This window comes from Podarcis melisellensis, assembly GCF_964234715.1.
Source record: "Podarcis melisellensis genome assembly, chromosome: 3".
Classification (NCBI taxonomy): Eukaryota; Metazoa; Chordata; class Lepidosauria; order Squamata; family Lacertidae; genus Podarcis; species Podarcis melisellensis.
The window spans coordinates 105272042-105293969 of NC_138530.1; the positions used below are offsets into that span (position 1 = coordinate 105272042).

Here is a 21928-nt window from a genome sequence, read left to right on the forward strand (position 1 = left end):
CATGACTCTGAAACAACTAGCAGCTGTGTCTGAAATGGTGGCAGCTCTTCTTTTCTTTTTTTTCAATTCTCTGCAAACACGAAAATGGTTGCAGCTGTAAAGTTTGGTTCACACCAGTTATTTACTCAGATACTCATATAATGGAGTTCTGTTGCCTATACATATCTTCAGCCCTTGACAGCTGGGACTGAATGTGTGATTGGCACATATATAATCTCCTGAATTTTAGAATTCTGGAATGTAAGTGCTCATGCTCTTTTTCTTTTGTTTTTCTTGGCTTCTACAGGCCCAAAACTTGCAGAAAGACTATACATGAATCATACATGAGCCAGCTAATGAAAAGAAAAAATGATGACAGAAAAGAAAAGTGAATTGACTTACCTACAAATTAATTGTCTGTCTGGGTTTCTGTAGGTTCATCTGTGTCTTCAGCCTGACTAGTCATTTCAACTACAAATTAAATAGTAGTAAGATTATACTTTTGCACATTTTTATTAGCACTAGTAACCGAACTATATCCTTATTTTCAGAGCAATCCATTGCATTTCCAAACATCAATATGTAATACAAATTCATCTGAACTGCTAGCACTTCTATGAGAAGTTCCACACCTCAAAGCCCAATTCCACTTTCTTTAAATAGGAATGTTGCTATAATTGCTGTGAATCTGGCACCCTCCAACCCCCAATTTGAAATACCACCTTTGATATTACCGCTAATGTTATTTGGTGCAATTTTTACATGAAGAATATTCAGATGTTGCAATGTTTTCGTTTCCAGTCTCACAAGATTGGGAAAATCCAATAGCTGCATCACAGCAGGACCTGATAGGCAAAACAGTATTTATCAAGCACTACAGTCAAATGCTATATAATGCAGGTCCAGGCAGCAAGTATGCTTCCCACTTTATTTCTTTTATTCTTCACGAGCTCCTTCATCGTCTGACTACTGAAGAAATGCTCTGAGACATAGGCCACAGAGCCCTACACAGGGATGATTCTCTGAGCTGCTACTCTATGCAGAAGAATTTGCACAGGCACCCAAGACATGCTGTTGTTATTATTTTTCCTTACTCCATTAATATCTCACAATGGGTTACAGCAATTTTAATACAATTAAAATAGAATTTAAAAAACAAATTACAGTCACAAGAATAGGGTGGCTCCTATATACCGTATTTTTCTGTTTATAAGACGCCCCCTATTATAACTCAAAATTAAGAAAATGTACTATGCACTATCCAGCTGAACTATTAAATTTTTTAAAAGATGATGCTGTTAAGGTGCTACACTCAATATGCCAGTAAGTTTGGAAAACTCAGCAGCGGCCAAAGGATTGGAGAAGTCTACATCCCAATCCCAAAGAAGGGCAGTGCCAAAGAATGCTCCAACTACCGCACAATTGCACTCATTTCACACGCTAGCAAGGTTATGCTTAAAATTCTACAAGGAAGGCTCAGGCAGTATGTGGACCGAGAACTCCCAGAAGTGCAAGCTGGATTTCGAAGGGGCAGAGGAACCAGAGACCAATTTGCAAACATGCGCTGGATTATGGAGAAAGCTAGAGAGTTCCAGAACAATATCTACTTCTGCTTCATTGACTATGCAAAAGCCTTTGACTGTGTCAACCACAGCAAACTATGGCAAGTTCTTAAAGAAATGGGAGTGCCTGATCACCTCATCTGTCTCCTGAGAAATATCTTATGTGGGACAAGAAGCTACTGTTAGAATTGGATATGGAATAACTGATTGGTTCAAAATTGGGAAAGGAGTACAGCAAGGCTGTATATTGTCTCCCTGCTTATTTAACTTATATGCATCATGCGAAAGACTGAGCTGGATTGCCGGAAGAAATATCAACAACCTCAGATATGCAGATGACACAACCTTGATGGCAGAAAATGAGGAGGAATTAAAGAACCTTTTAATGAGGGTGAAAGAGGAGAGCGCAAAATATGGTCTGAAGCTCAACATAAAAAAAACGAAGATCATGGCCACTGGGCCCATCACCTCCTGGCAAATAGAAGGGGAAGAAATGGAGGCAGTGAGAGATTTTACTTTCTTGGGCTCCATGATCACTGCAGATGGTGACAGCAGTCACGAAATTAAAAGACGCCTGCTTCTTGGGAGAAAAGCAATGACAAACCTAGACAACATCTTAAAAAGCAGAGACATCACCTTGACGACAAAGGTCCATATAGCTTAAGCTATGGTTTCCCCAGTAGTGATGTATGGAAGTAAGAGCTGGAGCACAAAGAAGGCTGATTGCCGAAGAATTGATTCTTTTGACTTATGGTGCTGGAGGAGACTCACTGGAAGGACAGATCCTGAAGCTGAGGCTCCAATACTTTGGCCACCTCATGAGAAGAGAAGACTCCCTGGAAAAGACCCTGATGTTGGGAAAGATGGAGGGCACAAGGAGAAGGGGACAACAGAGGACAAGATGGTTGGACAGTGTTCTCGAAGCTACCAGCATGAATTTGACCAAACTGCGGGAGGCAGTGGAAGACAGGAGTGCCTGGCGTGCTCTGGTCCATGGGGACACGAAGAGTCGGATACGACTAAACGACTAAACAACAACAACTATGCGCAATCTGTGTATAAGACAACGCTTTATTTTAAACTTCAAAATTTTAGGAAAAAATATAGTCTTATACACAGAAAACTACAGTATATATCATTCATGGGCCAGGGAAAGAGGTGTGTCTTCAACATACAAGAAAAACTACAGAATGGAGGTGCTGGATGCACCTTGGTGGAGCTGCCAAAGAGAATACCGCCTCCCAGTCTTCCCACTGCACCAGAGCTCCTGAGGGTGGTGGAACTGCTAAGAGGGCTCACACTGCTGATCTTAAAAGTGGAGAGGGTCTGAACGGAAATAGGCGATCTTTCAAACAATTGCAGCCTAAGCCATTTCAGGCTTTTTAAACACTGATGTGTTTGAGTTCGGCCATGCAACTCTTTCAATTTGGAACTGGGTTTCTAAATGGAACCCCAGTCAGCAATGTGACGACTGCATTTTGGACCAGTTGCAAGTTTCCTTCAAGGCCAGCCCCACGCAGAGTGCATTGCAATAATCCGGTCTTGAAGTTCTCAGGCACAGCGGCAGCAGTTTTAAATGGTGTTGCCTGTCCACATTATTGACAGTGACCAGAAAAAATAGAGAATAGGGAGCTGGGCATTTAATTGGATTTATTCATTTAATGGGATGATTGGTTGATGTACGATGGTGGGGAGAAATTAGTTGATTTTCTTTTGCTTCATTGCGAAGCAGGTTTTGTTTTTTGAAAAGGTGAAATTTATGCTTTTTAGCTCATTTTCATTTTTAATTATTTTGCTTGAATTTAGTCCTTTACTATGGATTTTCCTTGCAATTTTTTTGCAGCTGATTTTTATTTGGCAATGTTTATTTTGATACTGACAAGGATGCTCTATTTTGTTTAGTTTTATAGAATGTGGAAATTCTTTCCTTTTTGTTTTGGTATTTGCTGTGTATTTAAGATGTTTTAACCTATGTTGTAAACCGCTTTAGAGTTTTGTTTAACTACGAGCGGTATGTAACTGGTCCAAATAAAAATAAATAAATAAATAAGTTGGACGCCCTACATATCCAGGCAAGGAAATAAACTGGGTTTGGCCTTCAAATAAAATTTCATGCACCTTTCATTCTCAAATCTCTTTTGCAATGGGAACTGGAGATGTGAATCATTAGCCGGACAGGAAAATCATGGGCAAGAGAAAGTTTCTGTTAAGGCAGTCTAGGAAGACATTAGTCATTTCCATCAACAATGCTTATGTTTGGTCCTGTCTTATTTTCAATAGCTGGGAATGGGGATAAATCCCCTTCAATGAGAGACACAGACCAAAACAAACCTGAACTAACACAACATGGCTGAAATCTGATTGTGCAGTCACACCAGTCAATTTTCTGCTTTGGTGTTGTGGGCAGTTTCTACTCATATGCCAAGCAAACAGAAAGGGATTGAAATTAAAAAGGAACCTGAGCTCTAACTTTTCTATAGCTCACGCTTCTTTTATATAGAATGTCCTAAACCTCAGCTCCCTCACCATAATGTCTATTGTTGCGGTTTTGCAAAAGCAACAAATGCAGTTATCATAATAAAGTTATTTGCCATTAGAAAGAACCAAAGACTGTAAATGGAATGTAAAATGGATAAGAGAAACATATGGTCTCTGAGATTTTAGTACTTCTGAATATACTTTCACAGCCTTTCTTCTGATTTGTTCCTGCAGGATTGAATGAGACCTTTCATAAGCTTTAATAACTTGTCCCTATAAAAGTCTCTGGAAGAAGCTGTTTTGGTACATCCATTGCTGATACTGGGAGTTTCCCTGGAAAGCTCTTGTGTGAAAGTTGTGTGAAATTGCCTGAAAGAAATGCACACCTGAATGAAAGTTTAAAAATAAAGAAGACAAAAAATATATATAAATATGCTGGTCATATGCTATGAAGCATGTCTGCTTCTGACTCACTCTTGTTATATCAATACACCTGCAAAGAGTCTGTTGAATTGCTTGTGAATTGTTCATCTGTATTCAACTTTCAAACTTGTCAGGTTGTGTGTGGCTACAATACTAAACCTTTTACCTGTGGTGCACAGACTTTGCTCAAGGCTTAAATAATACTGCACACTCTATAGATATGTGAAAAAATAAGTGCTGCATCAACATGGTCCTTAAGAGTCCAGAATAAGCCCAACTTTTCCTCCTGCCAAATGTTCCACCAAACTTAAATCAAGGCAATGCTCACATAGAAACCTTGCTGCGGCTGCTGGCCTGATGCTTGATGGCGCTATTCTATTAAATTTCCCTTAATGAAATATCTAATTTGGATTGAACCTATTCGTTCATTTTTTAGAAGAAGAGGAGTTTGGATTTGATATCCCGCTTTAACACTAGTCTAGTCATTGTAGTAGCAAAAGGTAACCATTAGGTCCATTCGTGGCCAACTCTGGGGTTGCGGCGCTCATCTCGCTTTATTGGCCGAGGGAGCCGGCATACAGCTTCCAGGTCATGTGGCCAGCATGACTAAGCCGCTTCTGGTGAATCAGAGCAGCGCATGGAAATGCCGTTTACCTTCCTGCTGGAGCGGTACCTATTTATCTACTTGCACTTTGACGTGCTTTCAAACTGCTAGGTTGGCAGGAGCAGGGACTGAGGAACGGGAGCTCACCCCGTCACGGGGATTCGAACTGCTGACCTTCGGATCGACAAGTTCTAGGCTCTGTCGTTTAACCCACAGCGTCACCCGCGTCCCGTAAAATATGTTTGTGTACACCAAATGCAATAAAGCATAATAGTAATCATGCAAGTCACCATTCATGCTCAGGAGCAGCTTGAAATACAACACCCCCCAAAAAATGTACTCAAATTAAATGAAAACTTAGTTACTTCTAAACCAAAAGAAACTGGGTAAGACAAATACATGGTTTAAGCTTTGGATATCTGCAGCACCACGGAAAAAGTGTATGTGTTGTTAGGGGCTGAGGAGAAATATTCTTCAACTGGGATAATAGCCAAGAATAGACTGCTGGGTGTGTTTTATTCCAATATATATTTTAAGAGCTTGGAAACTACCTATGACATGCAGCAAAAGGACAATCCACCTGTGTTTACAACAAGCATTTATAATGCACATATCTCTGTAAGACAGAACCTCAAACTGACTAAACGGCCCAAAGGTGTTTGGAATGAGCTAACTGAAATGTATGTGTGTGTGTGAGAGAGAGAAGAGAGAGACTCTGTTTAGAGGTATGGTTGACAGAAAGGAATGATGACATTCTCTAAATTCAAACGCAGCTAATTTTAATCCTTATCCTCTAATAGTGGCTGACTTATTTTCAAAGCGCACCAGGAGACTGTGGAGCTGGGAGGGAAGAGAGAACAAAAAACACGAAATGCTTTTGTCTGCTCGTGCATATTTTCCTCTACGGCTGTGCAATGGAGTTCTTGGCATGGGCATGTCAGAACTACAATCCTAGGCTTGATTGGTCATGCATTAAGTCCCATTGAAATTACAGTTGCGTAACTGATGGCAGTGCAGCATTCCTTGTGGCTAGCAATTAGTGCTGCCAAGACGTGGCACAACCCAGGCTTTTAGTAGGCTACCTTTGAAGACTTGATGATATCATATTCTACCTGCGCATCAAAGGGTGAACTGTAATGCAGCCGTCACTCGTCTGAATGTGCCATTTATCTGGCAACAGCAAAGCTATTTGGAAACTTACTGTCATTACTTGAAATGTTTTCTGTATCACACGGACCTTCGGGTTGCACCGGCTCTGCAGTATGTTTCCCTTTCTCTTCTCCTGCTCCTTTAGAAATGACAAAGAGGGGGGAAGACAACATGCAGAGTATTTGATTAATGTATCATTCACAGACGGAGTGTCCATTATTTTCTAGTCATAACACAGCTTTATGAATGTTACGATAGTGGTAGCCATTCAAAGAAAGGGCAGAGGTTTCTCTGAAAAGCGATAGCGAGGGAGGCATGGCTTTTTTAAAAAAAGAATTACTTCAAAGCTGTTTCAGGATTGAGCTCTTTTGTTAAGTGGGACTGTTAAAACCAGTATGGACTTTCCTCTGGGATGCCTGACTTTCTCTTCTCTGATCCTTTCTGAAGAATCTCCTCCTTGCAAAATATAGTATGAGATGGGCCCCTAATCACATATTTAAACCTTTCCTCTAAGGGACAGAGTTAAAACTGATGCTCTTGGAGAGCCTGCACACTGAGCACTCATACAGAGACTAGACTTTAAATTTCGGAAAATGTAGATGGCAGGCACTCAATATTTTTATTTTTTTGGCGCCTTGAGGCTGGCTGGGAAGCTCCGATTGAAACTCCCAACAATGCTAAATTTGAAACATACAGGGAAAGGGCCCTTTTCTGTTTTATACTCTGTTCTTTCAGATTTCCACTATTCAGGATTTCTGAGAGACCAATTCTTAGCTAATTTCCACGATGGCACTTCCATATTTTGTGGCAACTATAAAGCTTGTGATGCCTACCCTGTGGCTGAGTTATAGAAATCAAGCAATTGGTTGCTAGGCAATCAGCAGAATTTGGAGAGAGGGGATGCAGGGACCGAGCATTTCAAAATGTAACACCTTAAGCACAAATCATCTATCTTTTCTACAGGTGGGACAGAAAAATTGCTCAGGGTCACTAAATTGCAGCAAGCTTTGTTGGTTGTTGGGATCTACCTGTCTCGATAGACAATGGAGAGCATCTCTGGGGTAGGGACAGAGTCAAAATACATGATACAATTCTGTCATTAAAAAAGACACCTTTGCTCCAAGGAACTCAGTGAAGTGCACACTGTTTTCTCATCTACCAATTCAATTTTATCTTGCTAACAACCCTGTGAAGTAGGCGAAGCCATGGGAATGATTAACCCAAGGTCACTCGGGGAACTTTAGGACTGCATGGGAATTTGAAACCAAGACTGTCAGAGCAATCTCATTATTAAAGGTAAAGGGACCCTTGACCATTAGGTGCAGTCATGACCGACTCTGGGGTTGCGGCGCTCATCTCGCTTTATTGGCCGGCGTACAGCTTCCGGGTCATATGGCCAGCATGACTAAGCCACTTCTGGAGAACCAGAGCAGCACACGGAAACACCATTTACCTTCCCACCGGAGTGGTACCTATTTATCTACTTGCACTTTGACGTGCTTTCGAACTGCTAGGTTGGCAGGGAGCTCACCCCGTCGCGGGGATTCGAACCGCCGACCTTCTGATTGGCAAGTCCTAGGCTCTGCGGTTTAACCCACAGTGCCACCCATGTCCCATCTCATTATTAGTAGTCTTCTAATAAAGAAACTTGAGACAGCAGCAACAAAATCCTGAAATTCTCTGATTTTTTAATATATATTTTTTAGAAATCTTGCAGTAATTTTATTTTTGTAACATATTCCTTCCTCCATCTTGTTTTTTTTATTGTTCTTCTTCTCGACCCCCTGCTAAATTGCATATAAACATCTTTGCGTTCAGACTTTCCCTGTCAGTGAACTTCTGGAATGACAACTTGGCATGCATGTTAAAATTTCAAGACTTCTCCTGAGAATTTTGTAGAGCAAAGGAGGTTTTCCCTTGGTGTTTGTTAGACACCAATGGGCCTAAACTTCCCAAGCACTTGACTCATCACTGTCGTTCACACTTGACAGATACAACTGTGTCACTCTATTGTTGAATCATCTGTATATTTTCTGAAGGATCTGTCAAGTTCAAGCACACATTTAAAATCACCCACTGAGTTTTCATTGGTTTTTAAGATATATGTATATTTGTTAGTTACCTTTGTGACATAAATTCTCTAGGTGATGTGAAAACCACTGAAGTGGTTTGATTAGTATGAAACTATTAATTGGCCATGACCGAAAATAATAAAAAAATATGAAAGTGCTCAGTTTCTTTATACATTTTTAAAAGCTCGGGAAAAGAATGCTTAGAAGTGCTTTATAAAAATAACCATCTTGCAGTAGGGGGGAGCTGTCAGGTTTCAGATGTTTGCTACTGAGGCTCCCTCAAATATCTAACGTACGTATGTTTGGGATATATGATAAATATCCACACCACATCCCTGCCTGACAGCTGATGCCTCACAGTTCTGTGGCAGCTTTGAAATGCTGCCTGTTAACCAAGCAAACTTGGCATGATGTGACAGGTAAGCGCCTCAGCTCCCCAATTTCGCTCCTGTTCAGGGATATCTAGGCGTGCTGATGTTGTCAGGACTAAAGAGGCTCATGTGAAGTTCATAAGCATTGCCTCAAGATTGCCCATTAGCTAGTCAGTGTGACTGGCTTCTCTTCAACCAAATGAACTTTTTTTCTGCTTCATGCACTTGTGACCCAGGTAGCAACAAGGTGCTCGGATAGAGCCAATGGTTGTGAGGTACTGCGCATAAATGTTGTTGTTAGTGCTGGTATGCCAGCTACCACTGGGTGAGAGGGACCGGCATAGCTCACCTATTGTAATAATGAGCGGGCAGCATCCACTCTGTTGGCATCCTATCTTGCCTATTATTTTGTGCTAAAAAAAAAAGGTAAATGACTTCTGACAGTTAAGTCCAGTCGCAGACGACTCGGGGGTTGCGGTGCTCATCTCGCTTTACAGGCCGAGGGAGCCAGCATTTGTCCATAGACAGCTTTCCAGGTCATGTGGCCAGCATGACTAAGCCGCTTCTGGCGCAACGGAACACTGAAACCAGAGCAGCGCACGGAAATGGCGTTTACCTTCCTGCCGGAATGGTACCTATTTATCTAATTGCACTGGTATGCTTTCGAATTGCTAGGTTGGCAGGAGCTGGGAAAGAGCAACAGGAGATCACCCTGTCACAGGGATTCAAACCGCCAACCTTCTGATTGGCAAGCCCAAGAGGCTCAGTGGTTTAGATCACAGCGATTTTGGGCTTACAAACAGGAAAAAAATCAGGTAGGATGTGGAGACACCAAAAGGAACACGTACCCACAATTTCATTAATATCAGAGGTTGAGGGGTAAGAAGGCACAGAGGTATGCCCTCATCTGCAGTCCACCTCTCCCCTGTGCACCTGCCCCCCTCATTTTCCATGCCTCCTGCCATCGGGGACTCTTGAGAGGAGCAACTAAAGGGCTGCAAATCTCTCCAATTTTCCTCCTCCTGCTGGGTTTTCAGAAGGATGGTAAGTAAGGGGAATTCTGTGTGTGTTTTGATTAAGCGGTCTATAAATCTTCCTAAAGAAAATATAAATATCATATTTTGATGATTTTATTGTTGTTGTTTAGTCGTTTAGTCAGGTCCGACTCTTCGTGACCCCATGGACCAAAACACGCCAGGCACGCCTGTCTTCCACTGACTCCCACAGTTTGGTCAGACTCATGCTGGTAGCTTCGAGAACACTGTCCAACCATCTTGTCCTCTGTCGTCCCCTTCTCCTTGTGCCCTCAATCTTTCCCAGCATCAGGGTCTTTTCCAGGGAGTCTTCTCTTCTCATGAGGTGGCCAATGTATTGGAGCCTCAGCTTCAGGATCTGTCCTTCCAGTGAGCACTTAGGGCTGATTTCCTTCAGAATGGATCAGTTTGATCTTCTTGCAGTCCATGGGACTCTCAAGAGTCTCCTCCAGCACCATAATCCAAAAGCATCAATTCTTCCACGAACAGCCTTCTTTATGGTCCAGCTCTCACTTCCATACATCACTACACAGAAAACCATGGCTTTAACTATACAGACCTTTGTTGGCAAGGTGATGTCTCTGCTTTTTAAGATGCTGTCTAGGTTTGTCATTGAATAAATAGATAAGACATCCCTATTTTCACCAGAGAAATGTTGGAGGGTATGCTTGCGATGCTGGCAGTAGTGCAGAATGAATAAGCAACAGCCACACAAAGGAAATGCTGTTAGTTTTTTTGGCCCGAATGACTGCTTGTATAACAGAGACCATCAGGACAGTCATATTTGCTTTGTGAATGACAAAGTGTCATTATGAGAAGTGATGTGAGGACTTGCCACATGGAGAAGTTGCAAGTGAATCAAGGTAAAATCATTTGCTGTGGGTGGCAAGAAAAGGCAGCACTGGCCATAAGATCAGCAGGCTTTCCATGACACTGGATCTCCATTTATATTAATCTCCCTTTTGCTCATTCTGCCTTGCCCAGTGTGTGCGAGTGTAGAAGGGGGAAAACAGAAGCATTTGTTATTCTGACATGCATGTGAAACAGGTATTATCCCAAAGCACTTTTTTCCTGCTGGGCAATAAAACTGTGTGCCGCAGAGAAATGAGTCCATTCCACATAAACAGCAGAATCTGATCAAAACAAGAAGTGCCTTTACAAGCATTTTTATTCAATATCTCTCTCTCTCTCTCTCTCTCTCTCTCTCTCTCTCTCTCTCTCTCTCTCTCTCCTTTTCAATCTTGATTGCTACTGCTTGGAACACAAACAAGATGCACATTTCAGGGCCACCCCGCTAGGAGATGAGAGATACCGGAATACAGTTTGCAAGATACCACTTTCAATTACCATTTCCAATTGCATTACTGACAGCCTTGATTATCATAAAACTTCCTAGGTGGGTGATATTTCTAGAAAATCAGTACTCAAAGCCAGCCATGCAGTATGAGGAGGCGGCTAGGATAGTGCACAAAATTGCTTCCAGACAGGTTTTAAAATAAATCCTGCAAAGATTTGCTGAGAATCTAGGGCATCCTATTTTTTAAATAAAGCATTTAACCATATCCCACACACATACAAATAACCAACAAACAACACCCATATGCACAGTAATAGCTATCTGCAGTCCTAAACCCACTTACCTGGGATAAAATCCCATTATATTCAATAGGACTTACTTCTGAGTATGCGTGGTTAGGATTGTGCTGCAAATCAATGCATGCACACCTTAAATTTTGTTCACGGGGCAAATAATAAATTTCATTTGCCCCAAAGTAAGTTTCTACGGCTGTAATCTGATATATACTTAACTAGGTCCCACTGAATTCTCTATTGTTATGATTATTATTTATTAAATTTCTATATCACCCTCATCCAAGCATCATAGGGCAGTTTAAAATACAAAAATACATAACATAGTAGCAAACAAAAACAATACGCCCCATACCGTTTAAATTGTTTAATTATCCAAAGGCTTGGAAGAAGAGGAATGTTTTTGCCTCTCACCTAAAGATATGTAACAAAGGAACCAGGCAAGTCTTCTCTAAATTACATGAAAGGACTGGACTCTGTTGCAAATATTATTATACTTCTTGCTTTTAGCTCTGCATACAGCAAACTTTCAGAAAGTAAAATCCGAGTGAAAATTTGAACTTTTAAAAATACTTTCTTTCACCAACCTGAATAATAGTTTTTAAATATCTGGGTGATAGTTTTTATTGTTATTGTTTTTACTTTTGTAAGTATGCAATATGACACCAAGTTGACTGCATGGATAAGTTTAAAAAGAGAGAGAAAGGGAGATAAGCAATTCCCTGAATGGTATTAACAGTGTAATCCTATATATATATATCTACGCAAAAGGAAGACATATTGAATTCTTCTTATGCAGACTAAGATCCACAGATAAGTGCGAATCGTCCAACGCTGCAAAATCCATATAGTGAATAAATTTACAAGGCATGATGCAGATAAGAAATTTGTTGTGACTAGCCATAGAAACCTTCAACTATGCTGTAGTTTAACATTAATCAATTGGAACATTTTTTTTAAAAAAACAACCTTAAAAAAATCTGATTCTTCTGCACTCTGTCAAATTGCTATTGATCACACTGTAGGTACCAGAAAATCTGAATGTAACACTTTAAAAAGAGATAATGCAAGAAGATCCAGAAGACATTGCTAATAGTTTATGTTATGTTAATGAATTACTTATAGACCACCTTTCAAGCGAATGATGTCTTTCAAAGCAGATAATAAACTATGTATCCAGACATTGCCAATACAATATGAAGGATCCATTTCCTTCACAACAGCATTAAAAGCTAATATACCGTAAGCCATATAGTAATAAAAGTGCTGCATTATTTTAATAATCACCACGCTATATCTACAGCCCAGGTTATAATTAAGCCTTAAAGTCCACAATGAAAAGACTGGGTCTTTAATGCCCATTTAAAAGTATCAAGGGATGCAGTTTGCCTGATCTTGGAATCAAATTGCATGATTGTGGGGCCACCACTGAAAAGACTCCACACCATATGCCTGCCAACTAGTTGTCTTTACGGGTTATACAAAGGGCTTTGGGCAACTTTTTGTCTATGGGATGGCATTTATACCATGTGTTGGCATCTTGCAGGTACGGATGAACTGGGCACCTCTTGTGGTCTTTCACACTGGAAATAAGAAACAACTTGCCTGATTGTAAAGTTAGATCAGTAAAATACTTGCTAAAAGTAGCAATGAATTTGCCTGCATTCCCAAAGGTGATTGATTACTTCACTTTGAATTTGATCCTTATCCCCCATTCTAAGATTGCATTCAGAGGGAAGAGATTGGAAGGGGTTGACACATTTCGTTCCTTATTTTTCTCATCTTTTATATGAACATGGGTTCACTCCTGATCCTGCAAAATTTGGTAGCTTAACGCAGGGTTTCCAAGCTTGGTATTCAGTTTTCTCTGTGGTGAAAGATGAAAAAAATAAGGAGCATGTAAGTTCAGGGTCTGCTCCCCAAGTCTCCATGGGTATATTCTGTTGGTGTTTGGAGTTAAAATGCTCAGCAGTTGAACTTAGCACTGAATCCCTGCTGGAGGAGCACACTTTGCCCTAAGAGTCTGAGTTTAGAGAAACCTGTGTTTATTTGAGGAAAGACATGCTTGATAGGAAAGCTCTCTAGTTCTCTCTAAGTAAGGTGGAAATGCCTTGGCCCACGTTTGTTCTTGCATCTCAGCGGAAGAGCCACAAAAGATGACTCCTTCCCCAAAGTGAGAATAAAAAATCACGAAGTAGAAAATGAGGCCATCAACCCTAAGAGACTACTACCTGAGAGAAGGTCAGCGCAGGTTCAGTGAGAAAGGACATTTTAGGAAACTTGGAGATTCTTTTCTCTCTGTCCTCTGTCCCATGCAGACACATCAGCCTCCAGTGCAAGCTGAGTTGCATCCCAACACATGTTGTACAGTGGTACCTCGGGTTACATACGCTTCAGGTTACATACGCTTCAGGTTACAGACTCCGCTAACCCAGAAATAGTACCTTGGGTTAAGAACTTTGCTTCAGGATGAGAACAGATATTGTGCTCCGCCGGCACGGCAGCAGCAGGAGGTCCCATTAGCTAAAGTGGTACCTCAGGTTAAGAACAGTTTCAGGTTAAGAACGGACCTCTGGAACGAATTAAGTACTTAACCCGAGGTATCACTGTATTTTTAAGCATAATAGCATTTGTATATGTTATGTACTGAAGTTCTCACCCTGGGCCAGCAGGGAGATACTGTAGATAGTTATGCAAATGAAGGATCGAAAGTGACGTTCAGTGATTGGATAGTTTTAGAAAGTTGCTACAGTTACGTTGTTCTGGAGCTCTATATAAGCAGGCTGACAGAGCTCCTCAGTTCAGTTCTGTTCTGGCCTTTGAATAAGCAAGAGCTGTTTGAAGAATCGCTGTGTCATCTGATATGTTCGCCCACAACTTAACAGTATACAGTAGAGATGATTCACTGTTTTGGGGGTGATATAGTCTTAACAGCATAAGAAACAGGAAGCTGGGGGGGGGGGGGAGAATATTTGGCCTGGTCCTAGAATGGAGCAGTTGTTGTACATGCTTTGTTTATGAAATAACTTTCGGCTCAGTTGCATGACTCAACAGCACCACAGATGTGTTTTCGATTGCCTCAGCAGCCCCTGTATCCCACACAAGGTGGTAACCTCTAGTCAGTGCAGCCACACAGAGGAGCCTGATGCCACTGGGCTGTTGCAAGTCAAAGCAATCCGAAGCAGATCCCACCACTTAATTGCCCAGAAAGCAACAGACATATATGTGCTCTAGCTTTTCAGCCCAATGCACCCAAACCCTTCCGATTACAAACAAAACTGCATCTTGAATTTGTTTCTCCTAATTAGGCAGAGCACTGAATGTTTCCCCACTATTCCTCACTCGGTAATTTGTCACTCGCGGGGAATAACCACACCACGTTGCCCTAACCCCCAGCTATGCTGACTTGTTTTCCTGCCAAGTATGGTTTCGCTTCTCTCACAATTGTAGGTTGTCAAAATTGAAGGATATTTTTTCAGTCAAGTCACCGGTGAATGCCTGCTAATATTAATGTCAAGCCTCCGTGTGCAATGTTTGCTGCTGTTTTTTCAGCAGCATTGTAAATGCGTGGCAGCTCAGAGGTAGAAGTTCAAACAAAAGGGATATTGCTTAGCCTGACTCCTACTGATGCGTCCCTTGCTGATGAGAATGTCAGAGGCCCCAATTCTAATTCTTACTGAATGCCTTTATAACCATTATCAGCCTTACTTTAACAGGCACTGGGAGCCCGAGGGCAAGCTAGTGCCTTCCTTCCTTCGAATCAATGAGCAAATGCTATCTTATTAGCATTCACTTGCACATAAGCTCGGCTGCCTGCAAAAGAACATTTTTAAGCGACAAAATGAGCGTATATTTACATATGGCAACTGAACGGAGCTTCCTTACCAACAAAAAGTTTCAGTATGCTAATTGGGAATATTCTACCTTGATCAAAAACTTGGCATTTGGGGAGAGTAGGATGAAAAAGAAAAGGAAAGGATGCAGCTTTGAAAGGAATTTGAACTTGCTATGACATAAGCTTGCCTGCCTCTGGAGCAGCTGAGTGCTACTTTTGGAGCCATGCATAGTTTGTCAAGAATAGAGGCATTCACAAAGCAGTTCTTTAATATTTAAATAGTATGTTAACTCTCATGGTGCTGGATACATCTATTAAGATATCTGGTTTTAGCATTCTCTACAGTGATGGACGTTAGGCGTGCAGGTGAATGGATAGCTTGCTATCTGAAAGGAGGACACAATTAAGGCAAGGTGTTGAAGTACATGGAAGCCAATCACAGTTAGTTCAAATAGTAAACCCTCTTTCCCTCTCTTATCCAGAATTCTCAATCTTCTGGATTTCAGAAATGGGGACAAAAACACAATGGCCCTGTTTACAGAGTTTACTGGGACTGCTGCTTTGCTACTTTCTAGTTCCCAATATAGAAGAAGAAGAAGAAGAGTTTGGATTTGATATCCCGCCTTTCACTCCCCTTCAGGAGTCTCAAAGTGGCTAACATTCTCTTTTCCCTTCCTCCCCCACAACAAACACTCTGTGAGGTGAGTGGGGCTGAGAGACTTCAGAGAAGTGTGACTAGCCCAAGGTCACCCAGCAGCTGCATGTGGAGGAGCGGAGACTCGAACCCGGTCCCCCAGATTACAAGACTACCGCTCTTAACCACTACACCACGCTGGCTCTCTGATGGTGTTTCCTGCTTGGCAGGGGGTTGGACTCGATGGCCCTTGTGGTCTCTTCCAACTCTATGATTCTATGATTCTATGATTCTAATATGCTGTAGAACAGGAGCTCAATGATAGTCAAGCAGAATGATCAGTTTACTGTGGACAGTTGCAAATTTGGAGGGTTGGTACAAAGCACATGTCTTTTCAACTCATTTCTCAACAAATGCCTGATCTTCTTCCAATTAAGCCTTTACTAGTCATATTGGAGACAGCAGCAGAGGGCACACACCCACACAGTGAAAATCTCTCTTCGTCACAGTCACGGTTACTGCTATGGCTCGCCAGTGCAGTCTTAGGATGGCAATTGGAAAATTATAGAGTGCTTTCTGGAGTATATTCAGCTGGGTATAGGTTTGCAGCCCAAATCTGTAAATCTGATGTTGGGAGAAGTAATATGTTTCCAGAGAGCGTGGTAGGCTTAAGCTAGGCTATAAATAACTAGGTGACCTTTCGGGTGTACTGAATTTTGTTAAAATATTGGAAGGCAGAAAGCAGCATGAGAAGGGGAAAATCCCACCTTCAGATAATCACAAGGTAACCCTCAGGAACCATTATATAAACTCCTTCCTATTTAAAGTTTGTATTACCGGAGACAGTTTTGAGACCCCATTTCTATAAAAGGCTAATTCAATCCATAATGACTAGTCAGGTACAGTGTCATCACTCTGTTTTAAGCTTCTAACTGTGCAAGGTTCACGTAGCCCTTGCTGGATATAACATTTTAATGCCGAAAAAGCAGGGATTAATAGTGCTGAATAAAAAGAACTTGGCAAGGGTCGTTTCTCATATTCCTCTCCTTGCTACTACTTACAACAATTCATTTAAATTCATTTAAAACGGAAATAATCTCTACTTATTTATATGAGATCTCATTTCTGTCTCAACCAAGCTTTTATTAATTCTGCTTTATATTAACTGATTCCACCGAAGGGAAGCAAACACATTTATGCACTGCAGCCAAATAAAACCAAATATATTTTAGACGTAGCTATTATGATCCTCTCTATATTCTGTCACTATGAATGGAAGAGGCACAATGTATTGGGAGGGGGGGGTCTGTGTGCCCAAGAAAGGGAGAATCAGATCAGGGGGATCATTTGTGGTTGGCCTTATCTGGTTCTTAAGGCAAGTGCAGTGACGGCGTCACCACTGCATTACTGACCATAGTTTAGCCGCAGTTTGTTAGGTTCTGATGAAATGACAAGCTGTGGTTTATTAAAAAAGCAGAACGCAGACTACAGAACGAGTATCTGAGCTCAAGGTTCACTAAGGATCATTCACACAACACAAAACATTGTGACATCTCAACCAGCCCAACTTGTGACATAGTTCCCTAGCATCACTGCATGTCTAGAACTCATTCCTGTGTTAGTTTCATATAGTGTGCTGCCATGCTTACTTAGAAGCAGGGCTATGCTTTTAGCTTGCTTCCATCCTCCCCAATGTCAGCATCGCCCTTGAGCCAGTGCCACTAACTGGACTCATCCACTTCAACCCCGACTGGGCTAGGCGAGCTGGGTAGCACTTCCAGAGACCACCTTCTGCACAGGAACAGGTCAAAGTGCTGTGGACTCACAGCTTAGAGTTGTGAGCACCGGATTCACTTCCACAAGAAGACAGTCATCGCACAGCAGAGTATAGCAGAGTATAGCAGAGCATAAACGACTCGGAGAGCAGCTCTGTAGAATATCTTCTTTATTCTATCTACAACTATTATACAACTATATACAGAGCTTAATGAGGTCTAAGCATAAATGAATGCTGCACTACACTGAGTGTCTGCAGCTGCTCTTAGCAGCAACATTATCTCTACACACGATCTGTAACACTCAGTCTCTCTCTCTCCGACACACTGACTGACTGACTCTTTGATGTGGTGCTGGAGCAGAATAAGTAGAGAGCAGAACACCGCCCCTCCTCTCTGGAGAATCAGCAGACTCATCAGGAGATTCTTGGATATGGGAGGGGTGAAATCTCCTCAATCTCCTTCCTCCAGCAACTTGCATTTGCCTGTTTTTGTCTGAAGTGAAACCCAAACATATGACCTGCCACTCATATGCAGAGGCACCATGCATTTGGGAACCCTGCAAAACTCGTGGTCCTCATGATCCCTTCCAACTCTACAATTCTATGAGTCAATGTATGACTAGTCATTGTAGTAGTAAAAGGTAAAGGGACCCCTGACCATTAGGTCCAGTCGTGGCCGACTCTGGGGTTGCGGCGCTCATCTCGCTTTATTGGCTGAGGGAGCCAGCGTACAGCTTCCGGGTCATGTGGCCAGCATAACTAAGCCGCTTCTGGCGAACCAGAGCAGTGCACGGAAACGCCATTTACCTTCCCGCCGGAGCGGTACCTATTTATCTACTTGCACTTTGATGTGCTTTCGAACTGCTAGGTTGGCAGGAGCAGGGACTGAGCAACGGGAGCTCACCCCGTCGTGGGGATTCGAACCGCCAACCTTCTGATCAGCAAGTCCTAGGCTCTGTGGTTTAACCCACAGTGCCACAATAATAATAATAATAATAATAATAATAATAATAATAATAATAATAATAATAATTATTTATTTATACCCAGCCCATCTGGCTGAGTTTCCCCAGCCACTCTGGGCGGCTTCCAACAAAAGATTAAAAATACATTAAAACATCAGTCATTAAAAACTTCCATAAACAGGGCTGCCTTGAGATGTCTTATAAATGTCAGATAGTTGTTTATTTCTTTGACATCTGATGGGGGGCTGTTCCCTGTAACTTGACTTCTCGCAGCGAGGGAACTGCCCTCAGCGCTGGACCTCAGTGTCTGGGCAGAACGATGGGGGTGGAGACGCTCCTTCAGGTACTCTGGGCCAAGGCCATTTAGGGCTTTAAAGGTCAGCACCAACACTTGGAATTGTGCTCAGAAACGTACTGGGAGCCAATGTAGGTCTTTCAAGACCGGTGTTATGTGGTCTCGGTGGCTGCTCTCAGTCACCAGTCTAGATGCCACATTCTTGGATTAGTCACCATCGTTCATCCCCATATATCACATTCTGACCATTGTAAATAGTAATCTAATTGTATTCAGTAAGTGGGGTACATTTGTGACTAAAATGACATATGAATTGGGCTCATAGCTCACATTCTTAGGTAAAACACCTCCCCAGCTCTGCAGATAATAGTCTACTAACATATAAAAGGAATGGATTGTTAAACAGATGTAGTTTTGCAAAACACAACGAAGTGCAATCGCTGGCCTCACACTTCTACATAATCCCATCTGTTTATAACCTCATGGAATAGGAAGAACATTTTGGGGGGGGGGTCCTGACGTTCCTCCAAAATTCACTGGAAAGTCACACCTTTCTGTTCCAAGCAACATTTTAAACATTCCCTGAACCTCCTAACTAATAAGTAAAGGAAGCAGCACTTCCTTTCATTGAGAAACTCTCCCGCACATACGGCAAGGAGCCACCTATTTCTGGAAATCTCCTGCCTTCTTTGTTTTCACAGATACGTGTGTATGACGCATCTAGTTTCCTCTTTGGTCCCCAATAGGGTAGTATCTACTTAGCAAGCCTCTGCTTTAAGGGAGTTAGGAAGCATATAAACTTTTATTAGAGCGTCCTTTCGATGCTTAGTATTATCATGGGTCCAACTGTTGCTCTGCTCCTGTGGTCGATGATAAAAGCAAAACTTCTAAACAAACCACAGGGTAAGATTTCTTCCCTGATATCAGTATTAGTCTGTGAAGAACACTAATTATCTGACACTGCTCGGCCTGTTCCATTTATGGGCTCTAGCATAGGTCATATGTGTTGTGTGAAACCTAGCCTTCCCATTTGTCAGCTTTGGTTTTCACTACCCAGGTGCAACTACAGTGGTACCTTGGTTGTTGAATTTAATCTGTTCCATTTGAAAACCAAGGCATGGCTTCCGATTGGCTGCAGGAGCTTCCTGCACTCAATCGGAAGCCACGTCAAACATTCAGCTTCTGAAACAAGGTTCGCAAACCAGAACATTCACTTTGCGGTTTGCGGTGTTTGGGAGCTGATTTCTTTGGGAGCCAAACCGTTCGACAACCAAGGTACCACTGTATTCATGTTCACTCAAGGCTGCTGAGGTGCTTTTTAAAATGTCCCTTTACGCCATTATTATTGGTCAGTCAGGATTGAAAGCATCAGTACACGTACACAGAAGTTTGCCGCTAGTATATAGGAGTATTTTAGGGACGAGATGCACTAAATAAAAATAAAATAATACAATAAAAATAAAGCATTACTTATTTGTGGCATCAATCTGAGTGTCAGACAGCTTTTCTTGAGTTGAGGAAAGGCACTTTCTTGGAGGAAATGCACAATTTGAAGTAATTAATTGAAAAAGTCTTTAGAAAGGAAATGGTCCCATATCCCAGAGGAAGAATCATGTCTGTTTAGGGCCATTCACTTACCATGCTATGAAGTCATATAACAGCTGTACCTCCTTTCATCAGTCAGATGTTGCAAGGACATGGCAGTATGGAAATTATTATTAATAACTGGCCTGTTCCTACAACAATTCATACACACACACACACACACACACAGTGGTACCTCGGGTTACATAAGCTTCAGGTTACAGACTCCGCTAACCAAGAAGTAGTGCTTCAGGTTAAGAACTTTGCTTCAGGATGAAAACAGAAATTGTGCTTTGGCGGCGTGGCAGCAGCAGGAGGCCCCATTAGCTAAAGTGGTGCTTCAGGTTAAGAACAGTTTCAGGTTAAGTACAGACCTCCGGAACGAATTAAGTACTTAACCTGAGGTACCAGTGTGTGTGTGTGTGTGTGTGTGTGTGTGTGTGTGTGTAAAAGACAGCAGTCCCTTGCTCAGGAATAGGCAACATGGTATTCTCCAGGTGGTGCTGAACTACAACTCCCATCAGCTCCTAGGAAACATAGCCAATAGCCAGGGATTATGGGAGTTGGAGTCCAGCACAACCTTTGTTACCTCCACCTTAGCTCATCATGACAAATGTGATTTATCTAGCTATATCTAGTTACATCTCTCTCTACATACCACACACTCTTTGCCACCCAGAAGGAAGTCACCATAAAACAATCTAAAAGCCACAAATAAAACAAAAGTGTAAGTGCAACACAAAGTAGACCTGTTGAATTAGTTGTGTTCATTAATTTCAGTGGGTAACCAGACAGCAAAAAAACACATTCTGGAACAGTCAAGTTCGAAACTGATAGAGAAAAGCCAAAAAAGACGTGGGCAAGCCATTCTAGGGCATGAGTGCCACCACAGACATAGCATAGCCCTGAACTCAATCCTTACATTAGCCAAAGACAGGACGTGGAACAAAGGCTTCCCCACAAAGATCTCAGGAAATGGAAATGTTCCCAGAGATGTTCCCTAAGATAAGCAAGGGCTGGGCTGCTAAGGGCCGCCCCAGACACTGAGATGTCCCTACAATTCACAGAGTCCAAAATACAGTGCCTCCTGCTCACTGTAACAAGAGAGTGCATTTTTACGCTAACAATACCAGCAGGTACGTAGTGTCATTTTAGGTTTTATATTTGCCAGAGCAGTTAGTCGTATTGCCTGGCAGTGCTCAGATTTAGATTTACTGGCTTCTCCAGGCAGACTCAGTAGCAGCTGATCTGCCTGGAAACATGGATTTCAGCAAACTCAGGAAAGAAGGAAATATTTATTATATCAGGTACATAGGAAGCAGCCTTATAATGAATCAGACCATTGACCCAGCTAGATCAGTGCTGTTTGCCAGTTGTGATCAGTGGTGTGGGGTGGCTCATCTGATCTACCATCTGTTGCTTATTGGGAGGTACAGAGGAAGTGGTGGCAAGTGGCAAAATTGGTGTACCACAAATGCACCAGCAGGAGCACCAGATTGGCTCCGCTGATGCATTTGCACCATGCTGACCTCACCTCCACCTCTATCCTTACCGTCTGTTGTTGTTTAGTCATGTC

At 42.0% G+C, this 21928-nt stretch overlaps 1 protein-coding gene and 1 long non-coding RNA gene across 9 annotated transcripts in view; one reads left to right on the plus strand and one right to left on the minus strand.

Moving 5' to 3' along the window:
• The window catches only part of LOC309367340, a 68386-nt gene that overhangs the window by 24794 nt on the left and 21664 nt on the right, over positions 1-21928 (plus strand). The gene's annotated exons all lie outside the window — the stretch shown is intronic.
• MACROD2 (mono-ADP ribosylhydrolase 2) overlaps positions 1-21928 on the minus strand; it is a 987478-nt gene that overhangs the window by 9319 nt on the left and 956231 nt on the right. For 6 of the 7 annotated variants that reach the window (XM_081906344.1, XM_081906343.1, XM_081906345.1 and 3 more), the window contains 2 exons: positions 6248-6334; positions 382-450 (listed from right to left, as the gene is read on the minus strand). In XM_081906344.1, coding sequence (XP_081762470.1) covers positions 389-450; positions 6248-6334 — 149 coding nt within the window. In that variant the 3' untranslated portion in view covers positions 382-388. The remainder of the gene's footprint in view (positions 1-381; positions 451-6247; positions 6335-21928) is intronic. The other variant, XM_081906341.1, reaches the window with a different exon arrangement.